We start from the raw sequence: 18,646 nt of genomic DNA on the forward strand, positions 1-18,646 counted from the left end.
ATTATGTTAGGTCCAGCTTTTGGAACTTTGGTTTCCCTAGATATGGCTACTATATTGTGATCACTACATCCGATGGATTTGGATACAGCTTTAAAGCAGATTTCTGCAACATTAGTAAAGATGTAATCAATACATGATTTAATTTAATTCCTGTGTTGTTTGTAAATAACCTGGTTGATAACCTGAACCAAGTTTCAGGCACTGGTTACAGATTGAAGCTTTTTATTGAGTGGGCAGCTTGATGAAAGCCAGTCCATATTAAGGTCACCCAGAAAATATACCTCTCTGTTGAAAATCACATGCATTTCATACAAATTATCCAGAAACTGACTATTAGCCCTTGATGGTCTATAGCAGCTTCCCTCAAGAATGGTGAGGCTAATGAACCTGTAGCCATTTTACTTCAATAATATTTAACATGAGATGCTCTCTAAGCTTTACAGGAATCTGTCTCTGTATATAGGCTGCACCACCGCATTGGCGTTTCTGTCTGTTCTGTAGATGTTAAAGCCATGTATTGCTACCACTGTATCAATAAATGTATTATCTAAGTGAGTTTCAGAAAGTCAGAATATGAATGTCATCTGTTACTAGCAAGTTATTGATTTCATGAACCTTGTCACTTAGGCTATATATGTTAATGTAGGCTATTTTTATCACTTTTCTGGAATGCTAGATTTTTTATATTGCTTTACTAGGAAGCTTATTATTATTTACTGTATGTTTGAGCTGATAGTTCAGGGTGAGCTTCACACAGTGGACTTCCTACTAGGGCACACCGCCTCAGTGCTAACAATATAACGCTGGTTCATAGACACATGATTACTGTATACAATAGCTATAGGATCGACAGAGGCATTCAGGGGAGTTAGAGGGACATAAAAGTTACTTTCATTGTGACTGCCAACACACCTGGGATTATGTAAATTTTTTCCAGCATTACTACAACTCACCATTACAATGGTAGTGATTATCTAACCTGGGGTTGAGTCATTGATAAGTCATTGTCTCAACGCAGCCTTGATATGTGTAGACAGAGTCTAGGAGCGAAGATAATTTGGATGGACTCCGTCATTCATGTAGAGCATCTTCTGTTTCCAAAAGGTGTCAAAGTTATCTAAAAAAGATATTCCAACAGAGCTACAGGAAACTTTTAGCCAGGTGTGTAATGCTAGTAGCCTGCTAAATCTTTCACACCCACGGCCCAACGTTGGTACCAGACCTGAAATAATTGCCAGCTTTTGGGAATTTTTCAGCGCTAGCCCTCCTTTAAAATACATTTTCAGCAGTTCCGAGTTAGCCCTCCTAATGTCGTTTGACCCCACATGGACTATGACTGTGTCAGCTCCCGGCAGCTGTCGCAGAATGGTTGGAAGCAGCCTTGTTTTGCTCCAGGATAGCAAAGGGTTTTTGCCCCAGGAACTGAGATGTTTCTTACCATAGAGCTGCCGATGACGACAGCTAGTGCAATGGCCGACAAGGTCCGGCCGTTCTTTCGCAAACCTCTCGAGGACTGAAGGGCGGTGGGACCCGATGGACCCGAGCCAGCTGTAGTATAAATTGTGGATAATGAATGAGATGGAGTATTAGACAGTCTCACGGTCTGATGAGGGGGAGCTCTGAGGATCTGAACCTGAGGTAGAAGCCACAGGAGAGGGAGACAGAACACACGGCGCAGGTACCTCCGCATCCGATCTCATATCAGAAGCCCCCAGGGAAGAAGGCGTCAGAACCTCTGGATCCAGGGCAGCGAAGCTGTTTCTAGACTCCAGTCTAGAGTCCAGTCCGAGCTTAATTTTGACAAGTAGGCCCCCGTTGCCAGAGGTTGCTGTTTTCAACTTCCACGGCAAGTGACATATCTCCATGGCTGGTTGGTAGGATGGAGAACAGGAACATCCACCAAGTCATTCAGGAGCACCCTACTAAATCCATTCTCTAGGTAAGGGGTAGACTCCTTTGGGGAGGGATCCCTGCAGAGTACCGGCCAGTCGGCTATGGAGAGCCGACACGGCAGCGACACTTCTACCAGGCCAGAGCGACGTTCGGCTACTGAGGTAGAAGAGAAATAAAATGTAGGTGGCCGTGGATTCCCCAGTAGCTTGTGTAAGTCTGCTACTTGTTTGCTAAGAGTAGCCACTTTGCCCCTGTAGTCCTCTGTAAGCAAACAGTTGCTATATTGAAAGTATGGGAGGTCCACATTGCCCCAGAATAAAGTAAAATAAGCACAGCTCCTGTAGCGTTAAATACATTTGTTAGCGTCCTCCGTTTGAGGCTACAGGCTAGCTAGGCTAGCTAAGCCAGCTGGGCTTCCTTGTCTCTCTACTTGACAGGGAATTCTCAACTTTTCTGAGAGAGAATTACACGGCTATTAAAACTGTCAGGACAAGGTAAGCCTACACCAAACACACAATTAATGTGAATGTTTGTAAAATTCCAATGTGAAAAATGGATTGTAACTGTGGCTAGAAAAACACATTTCGTCAACAAGTCTTCATGGGATTTCTGTTAATGCAACTCTATGCAGCCAATGGCAATGTCCGCTTTAGGTACAGTATATTCTCAGGAGCCGCTTGTGTATTTGACAGCTCTAACGCAGTTCCACCTCCAACACAGCAATCAAAGCCCTTTCTGACAGGTCTACTGTGCCCAATAGCATAATCTTTAATGAGACTCTGTTGCATATGATTCACCGTTCATCCTTTGCATGAAAGCCACAAGCTTTCATGCTAAATGTAAGCTTAATTCAATAGCAGCTAATGCTGAAACAGGCACAAGGCCAGGGGTATCAGACAGAATGTACCACTCCATAGGTTAAAGCAACCGATTACAGCTAAAGTGGTCATCATGATATCGCCAAAATAGCCCAAATAGCCTTGCCAAGGTTACTCTGGTGGTTTGAGCTGAACTTGAGATATGTGTGATATCGGCCACCGTCATAGGCGTCAGCTGTTTTGAGTGTGCCCGCTTTGGCTGGCCTGTGGTGATGCTTCGGTCCAATCTGGAGGTGTCAGCTGCTAATTCTCAAGGCCATGTGGTTGTGTGCAGGTTGGGACGCACAAGACTGTCTGCGCTGTTTGTGAAAGGCCATAAGTATGCAGCTTAGTGGAATCCGCTGAGAATTGTTATTTTGCTGTTCAAAACAGTTTTGGGGCCTTTTTGGACAAAATGTAAAGTAAATATTTCATTGTTGCCTATATTGGTTATGAAGGACTTTTAGCAAAACACTCTCTGATCAAAAACTTTGTTTTAGCATTTTGGATATATTAACTGGTCTTCAAGTGTTTGAAACTGTAGGCATCATTGTATGATAACTCACAGTAGCACTAGTGATGTACTGAGAGAGTAATATTTGAATTGCAAAGACAGACCCGAGTGGAGCAGCGGTCTAAGGCACTGCATCTCGGGGCTAAAGGCGTCACTACAGTCCCTGGTTTGAATCCAGGCTGTGTCACATCCGGCCGTGATTGGGAGTCCTATTGGCCAGCGCACAATTGTCCCAGTGTTGTCTGGGTTTGGCCGAGGTAGGCCGTCATTGTAAATAAGAATTTGTTCTTAACTGACTTGCCTAGTTAAATAAATAAGTTTTCAATAAAAAAGTTTTAAGACAGAGATACTACAGGCAGGTTGGACCCATAAAACAGATAATGCATGGTTCTTGAGTACAGTATGGAAGGAGAGAAAGAAGTTAGACTAGCCATATAGACAGACATAAACATAGACAAACAAGACAGGACCTACCGACAGCTTGCTCTCATCCTCTGGTGCCCCGGGACTCACAGCCTTCACATCAAAGAAAAGAGAGAGGGAGAAAGAAAAAGAGCACATAGATGTGAAGCATGCCTTTACAATCCAGAGACAGGCAGATGAAGACAGTAGAGAGACATTAGTGTCATAGTGATGATGATTTGACGAGAATGGATTCAAGAGACTGACACCACTGCAGTGCTGTGTCTACTGTATATCAGTCATTATATAGCTGACCAAGATAGGCTCCTGATTAAAAAACGTGTTTCTCAGCAGACTTTTGAGATTTATCAGCCACATGGAAAACCACTCAAGCTAAGGGCAAATCATTGGGGAAAAAAGGAGTTATAGTAATGGCGGACATGCATGAAGATGACCGCTCTCATGTACTTACCATGGTTGCCTCATTTGCTAAGTTTGCCGAATTATTACATTGCTCTCCGTTCTGCTTTTTTTGTATCAGCATTATTTAGCATACATGATCCCAATTCTAGCTCCAAGACGGCGACAAAAAAAAATAAATGAAAAGGTAGATTGTGCTGATTTATTAAAATCGATAGTTACATATCGCAATATTATTTTGGCCGATATTATATCGATACTTTGACTCCAAGTATCTATCTGTAAAAAATGCTAAGTAGAGTTAGCTAGCGCTAGTCGGCTGTACCTGCTCCAAAACTCTGGTATTTTTCATTCTATAGCTAGTTCTACGTTTTTTTTTAAATAGTGAGCCAAAATGTTGTCATCACTTTTATTTCCAAGACTTATCAAAACAAACTTCTCAAGCATCTCTGCGGCAGACAACGACAATTTGAAAAAAATAAAAAAGTGGATTGGGCTGATTTATAAAAAATCGATACAGTGAGCAAAATGTTTGGAACATAAAATTGCAATAAAATTGCCGTATTGAACCGCAATACATATAGAATTGTGAAAATTGTGAGAATCGCAATACATATATCAGTAACTAAGAATTGTGATAAAAATCATATCGTGAGGTCCCTGTTAATTCCCAGCCCTAGACGTCATACAGTGCCTTGCGAAAGTATTCGGCCCCCTTGAACTTTGCGACCTTTTGCCACATTTCAGGCTTCAAACATAAAGATATAAAACTGTATTTTTTTGTGAAGAATCAACAACAAGTGGGACACAATCATGAAGTGGGACGACATTTATTGGATATTTCAAACTTTTTTAACAAATCAAAAATGGAAAAATTGGGCGTGCAAAATTATTCAGCCCCCTTAAGTTAATACTTTGTAGCGCCACCTTTTGCTGCGATTACAGCTGTAAGTCGCTTGGGGTATGTCTCTATCAGTTTTGCACATCGAGAGACTGACATTTTTTCCCATTCCTCCTTGCAAAACAGCTCGAGCTCAGTGAGGTTGAATGGAGAGCATTTGTGAACAGCAGTTTTCAGTTCTTTCCACAGATTCTCGATTGGATTCAGGTCTGGACTTTGACTTGGCCATTCTAACACCTGGATATGTTTATTTTTGAACCATTCCATTGTAGATTTTGCTTTATGTTTTGGATCATTGTCTTGTTGGAAGACAAATCTCCGTCCCAGTCTCAGGTCTTTTGCAGACTCCATCAGGTTTTCTTCCAGAATGGTCCTGTATTTGGCTCCATCCATCTTCCCATCAATTTTAACCATCTTCCCTGTCCCTGCTGAAGAAAAGCAGGCCCAAACCATGATGCTGCCACCACCATGTTTGACAGTGGGGATGGTATGTTCATGGTGATGAGCTGTGTTGCTTTTACGCCAAACATAACATTTTGCATTGTTGCCAAAAAGTTCCATTTTGGTTTCATCTGACCAGAGCACCTTCTTCCACATGTTTGGTGTGTCTCCCAGGTGGCTTGTGGCAAACTTTAAACAACACTTTTTATGGATATCTTTAAGAAATGGCTTTCTTCTTGCCACTCTTCCATAAAGGCCAGATTTGTGCAATATACGACTGATTGTTGTCCTATGGACAGAGTCTCCCACCTCAGCTGTAGATCTCTGCAGTTCATCCAGAGTGATCATGGGCCTCTTGGCTGCATCTCTGATCAGTCTTCTCCTTGTATGAGCTGAAAGTTTAGAGGGACGGCCAGGTCTTGGTAGATTTGCAGTGGTCTGATACTCCTTCCATTTCAATATTATCGCTTGCACAGTGCTCCTTGGGATGTTTAAAGCTTGGGAAATCTTTTTGTATCCAAATCTGGCTTTAAACTTCTTCACAACAGTATCTCGGACCTGCCTGGTGTGTTCCTTGTTCTTCATGATGCTCTCTGCGCTTTTAACGGACCTCTGAGACTATCACAGTGCAGGTGCATTTATACGGAGACTTGATTACACACAGGTGGATTGTATTTATCATCATTAGTCATTTAGGTCAACATTGGATCATTCAGAGATCCTCACTGAACTTCTGGAGAGAGTTTGCTGCACTGAAAGTAAAGGGGCTGAATAATTTTGCACGCCCAATTTTTCAGTTTTTGATTTGTTAAAAAAGTTTGAAATATCCAATAAATGTCATTCCACTTCATGATTGTGTCCCACTTGTTGTTGATTCTTCACAAAAAAATACAGTTTTATATCTTTATGTTTGAAGCCTGAAATGTGGCAAAAGGTCGCAAAGTTCAAGGGGGCCGAATACTTTCGCAAGGCACTGTATTTATCAATCCACGGAGACTGTGATTGGCCACTGAATATCAACAAGTAAGATACAGACTAGACGCGTTACCCAACTCATTCAGTAAATGAATGAGTTGGGAAAAATGTACAGTACCAGTCAAATGTTTGGACACACCTACTCATTCAAGGATTTTTATTTATTTTTACATCAAAACTATTAAATAATTATTCCAAGTAACAGACATCTCAACATCAACTGTTTTAGAGGAGACTGCGTGAATCAGGCCTTCATGGTCGAATTGCTAAAAAGAAACCCCGATTAACGGAGAAGAAGAAGAGACTTGCTTGCGCGAAGAAACACGAACAAAGGACAGTAGACAGGTGGAAAACTGTCCTTTGGTCTGATGACTCCAAATTAGAGATTTCTGGTTCCAAACACCATGTTTTTGTGAGACGCAGAGTAGGTAAACGAACGATCTCCACGTGTGGTTCCCACCGTGAAGCAGGGAGGAGGAGGTTAGACGGTATGGGTGTGCTTTGCTGGTGACACTGTCAGTGATTTATTTAGAATTCAAGGCACACTTAACCTGCACAGCATTCTGCAGCAATTCACCATCCCATCTGGTTTGCGCTTAGTGGGACTTTCCTTTGTTTTTCAACAGCACAATGACCAAACACACCTACAGGTAAGGGCTATTTGACCAAGGAGAGTGATGGAGTGCTGCATCAGATGACCTGGCCTTCACAATCACCTGACCTCAACCCAATTGAGATGGTTTGGGATGAGTTGAAGGAGTGAAGGAAAAGCAGCCAACAAGTGCTCAGGATATGTGGGAACTCCTTCAAGACTGTTGGAAAAGCATTGCAGGTGATAGCTGGTTGAGAGAATGCCAAGAGCGTGCAAAGCTGTCATCAAGGCAAATGTGGCTACTTTTTATATTTTGAATGTTTAAAGCTTTTTTGGTTACTACATGAATCCATATGTGTTATTTCATAGTTTAAGTCTTCACTATTATTCTACAACGTAGAAAATAGTAAAAATAAAGAAAAATCATTGAATGAGTAACTTTTGACCGGTACTGTATATAAATTGCATTTGGAAAATATTCAGACACCTTGATTTTTTCCACATGTTGTTACGTTTCATGAGATGAAATAAAAGATCCCTGAAATGTTCCATATGCCCAAAAAGTTTATTTCTCTAAAATGATGTGCACAAATTTGTTTACATCCCTGTTAATGAGTAGTTCTCCACCTGACAGGTGTGTCATATCAAGAAGCTGATTAAACAGCATGATCATTACACCGAATTTTAGGCGTATATAGATTGGAACATACACGGACAACACACACTGCACATATTGTGCTGGGGAAAAGGCCACTCTAAAATAGTTCTGTCTGTAATAAAGCCCTTTTGTGGAGAAAAACTCATTCTGATTGGATGGGTCTGGCTCCAAAGTGGGTGGGCCTATGCCCTCCAAGACCCACCCATGGCTGCGTCCCTGTCCAGTCATATGAAATCCATAGATTAGGGTCTAATGAATTTATTTAAATTGACTGATGTCCTTATATGAACTCTAACTTAAATTGTTGCATGTTCCGTTTATATTTTATTTCAACATAGTTTGGGTAAAATGTGTATATTTATGTTGTATATACAAGGTGCATTTGTAAAAGAGACCTACAGTTGAAGTCGGAAGTTTACATACACTTAGGTTGGAGTCATTAAAACTCATTTTTCAACCACTCCACAAATTTCTTGTTAACAAACTATAGTTTTGGCAAATCGGTTAGGACATCTACTTTGTGCACGACACAAGTCATTTTTCCAACAATTGTTTACAGACAAATTATTTCACTTATAATTCACTGTATCACAATTCCACTGGGTCAGAAGTTTACATACACTAAGTTGACTGTGCCTTTAAACATCTTGGAAAATTCCAGAAAATTATGTCATGGCTTTAGAAGCTTCTGATAGGCTAATTGACATCATTTGAGTCAATTGGAGATACACCTGTGGATGTATTTCAAGGCCTACCTTCAAACTCATTGCCTCTTTGCTTGACATCATGGGAAAATCTAAAGAAATCAGCCAAGACCTCAGAAAGACTGTGATCCGCTTGTTTAGTATGGCTGGAATCGAGGGAGTAGAAGTGTGTAGGGCTCATGCGAGGATCGAATGAGCATCCCCATCACAGGGTTCCAACACCTAAACATTTGATCTAACAAAAGGACCTAGAGCTCCCTTTTAGTCCAGATTCATCAGGACTGAACTGCTAAAACCTTCCTTAGTCATTCCATATCTGTTGAATAATCCCTGATTTAGAATAAATCCACTTAAATTCTCTGTACCTTTTGTTAAAGGAAACCCAGAGAGGCAGATGGAACAGGAAAATATGCCAGATAATACTGCTTTGCTCATTAAGCCAGTGTTAAATATCATGACTAATAATCACATAGGGAGATTAGCATGTCCTCTGGAGTCACTGTGCGTGCTAATCCCGACAGCTCTGGTCCCAGTTCTTATGTAATGTCACATCAGGATCATTCCTGGAAACGGATTATGGATTATTATGTGTAAAACTGACCTCCTGTTCCTCCTGTGCAACTTCTGCTATCCATTAAAAGTCCTAAAAGTAGAAGAATCGTAGTGATCTGAATTTCACATCCACTCATTCAAATATGAGGGGATTAGCTCGTGGGACAGCAGTAGCCTAGAGGTTAGGGAGGAGGACTTCCGTTTTCTGGTTCAAGCACGGGGCCGTGCGACACAAGAATGGAACTGAACTGACAGCTGGAAGGCTGCTGGTCTCTGATACCATGTATAGGGCTCTGTGTTTTGGGCAATTAAATGAGGCACTGTGTATTTACAGCATTATCCCGCTAGTGTCTCCAATCAATCAATTAATCAATCAATGTCTGTTTGTGTAGTATTTGTAGATTCGTGATTCTACACCTCACTTTGCTTACGCTGATCCTCTCCAACAAACTCAATCTCTGGTCATCGGAAATTGTAAAAATGAGTAAATTAGGGGCAGTTAAAAGGGAAAGTCAGTGAAACCAACCATGGAAGTACAAAGAAAAGAATAGATAGGCTAATTCAAGATCAGAATATCGCTTGAAAAATAGTGTCAATACCCTGCTGGGGTGCTTGTTGCAGGTAACAATACAGTATATGCTGCAAAACTATTACAATACCTTAGACTAAAAAATAAACTGTGCAATAGACCGCCATCTGAAGTTAAGAAATAAAACAAATGAAAAAGCATCTCCATAATTACAGACGAATCCAATGACACAAATGGCCAATAGCCTATGTTCTTATTTTGTGTCTTCCAAAAAAGAGCTGGGTGAAGAAGTAAAAGTTGTTCTGGATGTTAAAGTTTATTTACAGTCAGTTAATATTCAACAGTGTTGGAAAGTACAGCACAGACCAGTTAATCGTAAAAGTGTGCATACACTTAATCAGGCTATTGATAAACTCAACACATATTACAACCCGGATCAGTGCAAAATAAAGTTTGTTTCAATCAACCAGCTCCCCAATTTAAGGCAATAAGGATTTTTGATCGCCAACAAGTGATCATTTTGAAAGTAAGCACCCTCCAGTTATATTCTATTCCTGGCCTGGTTTCAACAAAGAATGTTACAGAGAAATGGACCAATACACACAGCATGGAAACCAAAATGTGGATTGAACGATTTATGCAACTGTAGGTAATTCTTTAGTCACTTCAGTGCCTTGCAAAAGTATTCATCCCTCTTGGCGTGTTTCCTATTTTGTTGCATTACAACCTGTAATTTAAATATATTCTTTATTTGGATTTCATGTAACGGACATACACAAGATAGTCCAAATTGGTGAAGTGAAATGAAAATTAAATGAAAAAAAATTACTTAAAAAAATGGAAAAGTGGTGCGTGCGTATTCACTCCCTTTGCTATGAAGCCCCTAAATATGATCTGATGCAACCTTCAGAAGTCACATAATTAGTTAAATCAAGTATACCTGTGTGCAATCGAAGTGTCACATGATCTGTCACATGATCTCAGTATATATACACCTGTTCTGAAATGCCCCAGGGACTGCACCACCAAGCAAGCGGCACCATGAAGACCAAGGAGCTCTCAAAACAGGACAGGACAGGGCAGGGACAGGGACAAAGTTGTGGAGAAGTACAGATCAGGGTTGGGTTATAAAAAAATAAAGAAACTTGAATATTCCATGGAGCACCATTAAATACACTATTAAAAAATGGAAAGAAGGGCCTCCCGAGTGGCACAGTGTGCCACTAGAGATTCTGGGTTCGACTCCAGACTGGCTGTCACAGCCGGCCGTGACAGGGAGGCCCATGGGGCGGCGCACAATTGGCCCAGCGTCGTCCGGGTTTGGCCGGCACTAGCGACTCCTGTGGCGGGCCGGGAGCAGTGCACGCTGACACGGTCGCCAGGTGTACAGTGTTGCCTCCGACACATTGGTGCGGCTGGCTTCAGGGTTGGATGGGCATTGTGTCAAGAAGAAGGGCGGCTTAGTTGAGTTGTGTTTCGGAGGATGCATAAGAACTATCTAGATGCGCTGCATCTGCATGTTTTATTTTATTTAACCCTTATTTTGACAGCGAGTCAATGCTGAGACCAAGGTCTATTTTCCAGATGAGCCCTGTTTAGCAAACCTATACATATCAAAATAAAATATACACATTAAACTACACACGTAGGCATGAAGCTGTTGAGCAGCAAGACTGAGCTGTTTTTCGCCTCTGCCACAAGGCTTCTTAGATTTGCCTTGAGAAGATAATAATAATGATCTTCAAGGAAAGGCACAACAAGTCAAAAAGCTACCCACTTGCTAATTACTAGCCCATTCAATTTTCTAAAAAGCACAACTAATTACAGGAGATGCCACATCACTGATTTCCCACAAGGCAATGCTCCACATGCCCACAGAACTAATCAAAATTGCTCTCCCTCCAATCAGGCTGCTCTTGTTGATTGGAGGCCAGATAAATAACACTGTGTCATTTTCACAAATGCATGCTTCAAGCAAATACATTTATTGATCAGTATGAACTGTATTAGTATATTAGTTCACAGGCAATAAATTGGTTGATGTTGCTGTTTTTATGGATGATTGCAAAAACTACTTCCCCCTAAGGGATAATAACACTTTATACAACTATTACTATTACTACTGGGCAGTGGTGTAAAGTACTTAAGTAAAAAATACTTTAAAGTGCTAATTAAGTAATTTTGGGGAGTCTAATATTAAGCGAGCCATATGTCACAATTTTCTTGTTTTTTAAATTCATGGATAGCCAGGGGCACACTCCAACATTCAGATACAATTTACAAACGAAGCATGTGTGTTTTAATGAGTCCGCTAGATCAGAGGCCGTAGGGATGACCAGGGATGTTCTGTTGATAAGTGTGTGAATTTAGCTATTTAATTTACTTTGATACTTAAGTATATTTTAAATATTCTAAACATACTTTTAGCCTTTTACTCAACCATAATTTTACTGGGTGACTTTTACTTTTATCTGAGTCATTTTCTATTAAGGTATCTTTACTTTTATGTACGACAATTGGATACTTTTCCCACCACTGCTACTGGACATTTCCATCTAAAAGGACCCATGAGCACCAACATATGAAGTTCATATGAGCATGTCAAATTGGGTGTAAAATAAAAGCTAACAGTCTATATCTTTTTTTAAATTAAGGCATACTCAGTGGCAAGAAAAAGTATGTGAACCCTTTGGAATTACCTGGATTTCTGTATAAATTGGTCATCAAATGATATTTGATCGTCATCTAAGTCACAATAGACAAACACGGTGTGCTTAAACTAAGAACACAGAAATTATTGTATTTTCTTGTCTATACTGAATACATAATTTAAACATCCACAGTGTAGGTTGGAAAAAGTATGTGAACACCTAGGATAATTACTTCTCCAAAAGCTAATTGGAGTCAGGAGTCAGCTAACCTGAGTCCAATCAATTAGATGAGATTAAAGATGTTGGTTAAAGCTGCCTAGCCCTAATTAAAACACTCACAAAATTTGAGTTTGCTATTCACAAGAAGCATTGCCTGATATAAACCATTCCTCGAACAAAAGAGATCTCATAGGACCTAAGATAAAGCATTTTTACTTGCATAAAGTTGGAAAGGGTTACAAAAGTATCTCTAAAAGCCTTGATGTTCATCAGTCCACGGTAAGACAAATTGTCTATAAATGGAGAAAGTTCATCACTATTACTACTATCCTTAGGGTTTGGCCGTAAGGGAAAGATCACTGCAAGAGCACATCGCAGAATGTTCAATGAGTTTAAGAAGAATCCTAGAGTGTCTGCTAAAGACTTAGAGAAATATCTGGAACATGTTCACATCTCTGTTGATGAGTACAATACGTAAAACACTAAACAAGAATGGTGTTCATGGGAGGACACCACAGAAGAAGCCACTGCTGTCCAAAAAAAACATTGCTGCATGTCTGAAGTTTGCAAAAGTGCACCTGGATTTTCGCTACTGGCAAAATATTCTGTGGAAGGATAAAACTACAGTTGAGTTGTTTGCAAGGAACACACAACACTATGTGTGGAGAAAAAAAGGCACAGCACACCAACATCAAAAACTTATCCCAACTGTAAAGTATGGTGGAGGGAGCGTCATGGTTTGGGGCTGCCTCAGGACCTGGACAACTTGCTATCATTGTGGGAAAACGAAATCCCAAGTTAATCAATACATTTTGCTGGAGAATGTAAGGATATCTGTCTACCAATTGAAGCTCAACAGAAGTTGAGTGATGCAACAGGATAATGACCCAAAACACAGAAGTAAATCAACAACAAAAGAAAATCCGCCTTCTGGAGTGGCCCTGTCAGAGTCCTGACCTCAACCCAATTGCGATGCTGTGGCATGACATCAAGAGAACAGTTCACACCAGACATCCCAAGAATATTGCTGAACTGAAACAGTTTTGTGAAGAGGAATGGTCCAAAAATCTTTCTGCACAGGTCTGATCCGCAACTACAGAAAATGTTTGGTTGAGGTTATTGCTGCCAAAGGAGGGTCAACCAGTTATTAAATCCAAGAGTTCACATACTTTTCCACCCTGCACTGTGATTGTTTACACGGCGTGTTCAATAGACATGTATAATTGTTTGTATGTTATTAGTTTAAACAGACTGTGTTTGTCGGTTGTAACTTAGATGAAAATCAGATCAAATTTTATGACCAATTTATGCAGAAATCCAGGTAATTCCAAAGGGTTCGCATACTTTTTCTTGCCACTGTATGTGTGTATGCTTTATGTATGTATGTATGTATGTATGTATGTATGTATGTATATGTGTACATATATAAAGGGAACACTTAAACAACACAATGTAACTCCAAGTCAATCACACGTCTGTGAAATCAAACTGTCCACTTAGGAAGCAACACTGATAGACAATAAATTTCACATGCTGTTGTGCAACTAGAATAGATAACAGGTGGTTCTGCAGGTGGTGACCACAGACCACTTCTCAGTTCCTATGCTTCCTGGCTGATGTTTTGGTCAATTTGAATGCTGGCAGTGCTTTCCCTCTAGTGGTAGCATGAGACGGAGTCTACAACCCACAAGTGGCTCAGTTAGTGCAGCTCATCCAGGTTGGCACATCAATGCGAGCTGTGGCAAGAACATTTGCTGTGTCTGTCAGCGTAGTGTCCAGAGCATGGAGGCGCTACTAGGAGACAGGCCAGTATATCAGGAGAGGTGGAGGAGGTCGTAGGAGGGCAACAACCCAGCAGCAGGACCGCTACCTCCACCTTTGTGCAAGGAGGAGCAGGATGAGCACTGCCAGAGCCCTGCAAAATGACCTCCGGTAGGCCACAAGTGTGCATGTGTCTGCTCAAACGGTCAGAAACAGTCTCCATGAGGGTGGTATGAGGGCTCGACGTCCACAGGTGGGGGTTGTGCTTACAGCCCAACACCGTGCAGGGCGTTTGGCATTTGCCAGAGAACACCAAGATTGGCAAATTCGCCACTGGCGCCCTGTGCTCTTCACAGATGAAAGCAGGTTCACTATGAGCACATGTGACAGACGTGACAGAGTCTGGAGACGCCGTGGAGAACGTTCTGCTGCCTGCAACGTTCTGCTGCCTCCAGCATGACCGGTTTGGCAGTGGGTCAGTCATGGTGTGGGGTGGCATTTCTTTGGGGGACCGCACAGCCCTCCATGTGCTGGCCAGAGGTAGCCTGACTGCCATTAGGTACAGAGATGAGATCCTCAGACCCCTTGTGACCACAGACCATATGCTGGTGCGGTTGGCCCTGGGTTCCTCTTAATGCAAGACAATGCTAGACCTCATGTGGCTGGAGTGTGTCAGCAGTTCCTGCAAGAGGAAGGCATTGATGCTATGGACTGGCCCGCCCGTTCCCCAGACCTGAATCCAATTGAGCACATCTGGGACATCATGTCTCGCTCCATCCACCAACGCCACGTTGCACCACAGACTGTCCAGGAGTTGGCGGATGCTTTAGTCCAGGTCTGGGAGGAGATCCCTCAGGAGACCATCCGCCACCTCATCAGGAGCATGCCCAGGCCTTGTAGGGAGGTCATACAGGCACGTGGAGGCCACACACTACTGAGCCTCATTTTGACTTGTTTAAGGACATTACATCAAAGTTGGATCAGCCTGTAGTGTGGTTTTCCACTTTAATTTTGAGTGTGACTCCAAATTCAGACCTCCATGGGTTGATACATTTGATTTCCATTGATAATTTTTGTGTGATTTTGTTGACAGCACATACAACTATGTAAAGAAAAAAGTATTTAATAAGAATATTTCATTCATTCAGATCTAGGATGTGTTATTTTAGTGTTCCCATTATTTTTTTGAGCAGTGTAAATATATATAGCTTTGATATCTGGTCAAAACAGATGGAAAAAGGGGTCTTACCAGCAAAAGTCTTGAAAGGTAATAGAAATACATCAAAACACAATGTCGAAGTAAAGACCCCTACCAACTAATATCAACAAACATTTACAGGGCCTTGCGAAAGTATTCGGCCCTCTTGAACTTTGCGACCTTTTGCCACATTTCAGGCTTCAAACATAAAGATATAAAACTGTATTTTTTTGTGAAGAATCAACAACAAGTGGGACACAATCATGAAGTGGAACGACATTTATTGGATATTTCAAACTTTTTTAACAAATCAAAAACTGAAAAATTGGGCGTGCAAAATTATTCAGCCCCCTTAAGTTAATACTATGTAGCGCCACCTTTTGCTGCGATTACAGCTGTAAGTCGCTTGGGGTATGTCTCTATCAGTTTTGCACATCGAGAGACTGACATTTTTTCCCATTCCTCCTTGCAAAACAGCTCGAGCTCAGTGAGGTTGGATGGAGAGCATTTGTGAACAGCAGTTTTCAGTTCTTTCCACAGATTCTCGATTGGATTCAGGTCTGGACTTTGACTTGGCCATTCTAACACCTGCATATGTTTATTTTTGAACCATTCCATTGTAGATTTTGCTTTATGTTTTGGATCATTGTCTTGTTGGAAGACAAATCTCCGTCCCAGTCTCAGGTCTTTTGCAGACTCCATCAGGTTTTCTTCCAGAATGGTCCTGTATTTGGCTCCATCCATCTTCCCATCAATTTTAATCATCTTCCCTGTCCCTGCTGAAGAAAAGCAGGCCCAAACCATGATGCTGCCAACACCATGTTTGACAGTGGGGATGGTGTGTTCAGGGTGATGAGCTGTGTTGCTTTTACGCCAAACATAACATCTTGCATTGTTGCCAAAAAGTTCAATTTTGGTTTCATCTGACCAGAGCACCTTCTTCCACATGTTTGGTGTGTCTCCCAGGTGGCTTGTGGCAAAATTTAAACAACACTTTTTATGAATATCTTTAAGAAATGGCTTTCTTCTTGCCACTCTTCCATGAAGGCCAGATTTGTGCAATACACGACTGATTCTTGTCATATGGACAGAGTCTCCCACCTCAGCTGTAGATCTCTGCAGTTCATCCAGTGTGATCATGGGCCTCTTGGCTGCATCTCTGATCAGTCTTCTCCTTGTATGAGCTGAAAGTTTAGAGGGACGGCCAGGTCTTGGTAGATTTGCAGTGGTCTGATACTCCTTCCATTTCAATATTATCGCTTGCACAGTGCTCCTTGGGATGTTTAAAGCTTGGGAAATCTTTTTATATCCAAATCCGGCTTTAAACTTATTCACAACAGTATCTCGGACCTGCCTGGTGTGTTCCTTGTTCTTCATGATGCTCTCTGCGCTTTTAACGGACCTCTGAGACTATCACAGTGCAGGTGCATTTATACGGAGACTTGATTACACACAGGTGGATTGTATTTATCATCATTAGTCATTTAGGTCAACATTGGATCATTCAGAGATCCTCACTGAACTTCTGGAGAGAGTTTGCTGCACTGAAAGTAAAGGGGCTGAATAATTTTGCACACCCAATTTTTCAGTTTTTGATTTGTTAAAAAAGTTTGAAATATCCAATAAATGTCGTTCCACTTCATGATTGTGTCCCACTTGTTGTTGATTCTTCACAAAAAAATACAGTTTTATATCTTTATGTTTGAAGCCTGAAATGTGGCAAAAGGTCGCAAAGTTCAAGGGGGCCGAATACTTTCGCAAGGCACTGTAGTTTTGGAGATATGATTTTCCTTCTATAAGTTTAAGCACCATTGCCTTGTAATTCCATTAACAAAAACCCACACACCTTGACGATATTTTCTGATTTCTCTCCCTTATGAGGGAGGATAATGAATGTTCACAGAATAACAAGTAAAGCTAAACCTATCAATTAGTTATAGCATTTTTACTGATCTTTCTCTTTCTGCTCTACTGTAATGTCCAAACTTTTTGTTTCAGATTTGACCAAATAAAATAAAAATCCAATGTATTGGTCACATTCACATATTTAGCAAATGTTACTGAGGGTGTAGCGGACCAACCAAATGTGGCTTAACTTCACCTACTGTAGTTCAATTAGTCCATTTTTTTTTAAACTCAAGGTGTCGTCATAGCTGACACCACATTCTTTCTGCAGACATCTTTGAATCTTAATTTGGAGCAGATATTTAACTGAGGTGGTTGCATAAAAAAACGGGAGATTTTAATGTAATTCTGTTACCAAACTTCGCATCTACAGTTTTTCCAGTAAATTTGTTTTTGTGAAATACATTTTCTGTGTAAAATGTTTAAACTTTTAAAATCAATGCTTTTTGTTTGGTATACATTTTGAAGTGGAAAATCTGAATCAAAGTGTAATTCCATTATTGTGGAATTGCCCTACTACTAATACTACTACTGTTGTTGTTCCTGCTACTAACACTACTACTAAAAAAGAGGTTGAACTACATGAGAATGACAGTGATTTCAATGCATAAACAAAGTCAGTGGGAGATAAAAACAGAAGTCTTCAAGGATTTCAAATGTGGTGTTCAGGTTGGAACACTAAGTGCTCATTCTTTCACAATCATCATTCAGGGCCATTGTCCTGACATATCCCTACCTGAAGAAGATCTAAGTTGTGCCTCAGGTGCAAGCAAGGTATCATTTCAATGGCCAGCCTCCACTTGCACTGTTGAGCTGTTGTTCCACCTTTTTAGTTAGGGCTATAATATTAGTTTTCTATTAATTGTTGTTGGTTATTTGACCCAAGAGTATCTGCCTTGTTGGCAAAGTGTGGTCTACTGGCAACGCTCTCATCTCCGGACCACACAAGCCCCCTGGCGGCGGGTTTTGAGCCCCGTCTTCGCCCCTACTAACCCTGTCTCCCTCTATACTTTACCACTAACCGGGTCGGGTCGCAGATAACAAACCTTACCTCAGCGCAGAGGAAACACCAGGAAGCCCATATCTGTCTCTATCAGCAGCAGAAACTCGTGTCACACACTACAATATAGCACTTACTATAGACATGGCAACATGCTGATGCAGCCCTTTCGTGTCACCTTAAAGTAGACATCCACCTGCTCCCATTTTTAGACTAACCCAATGAGTGGAGGCCTATTGGACAAGGAGGGCTTAAAGTAGATTAATTTACAGAATTGTTCTTCTCCTAATTAGCTCATTAGAGTCATGCATTTTTAAGGGTATGAAAGTGAGGACCTTTTAATTTAATCTCAGCAACAACTGGTTTCCCATTAGCAGCAATGTCAGGTCAGTCTAATACTGTAAAACCCACTGTGTTCAGTGCTATGCAGGGAACAATTTATTGCATATTCTAAACTGAGGTGATTTGAACCAC

The 18,646-nt window shown here is 41.1% G+C and overlaps 1 protein-coding gene across 2 annotated transcripts in view; it reads right to left on the reverse strand.

The window, feature by feature from the left end:
• The window catches only part of LOC110531927 (sodium/potassium/calcium exchanger 2), a 173,648-nt gene that overhangs the window by 95,199 nt on the left and 59,803 nt on the right, over positions 1-18,646 (reverse strand). For both annotated transcript variants that reach the window (XM_021615421.2, XM_021615417.2), the window contains exon 3: positions 3,739-3,780. In XM_021615421.2, coding sequence (XP_021471096.1) covers positions 3,739-3,780 — 42 coding nt within the window. The remainder of the gene's footprint in view (positions 1-3,738; positions 3,781-18,646) is intronic.

The sequence above is a fragment of the Oncorhynchus mykiss genome, chromosome 9, assembly GCF_013265735.2.
Source record: "Oncorhynchus mykiss isolate Arlee chromosome 9, USDA_OmykA_1.1, whole genome shotgun sequence".
Lineage (NCBI taxonomy): Eukaryota > Metazoa > Chordata > Actinopteri > Salmoniformes > Salmonidae > Oncorhynchus > Oncorhynchus mykiss.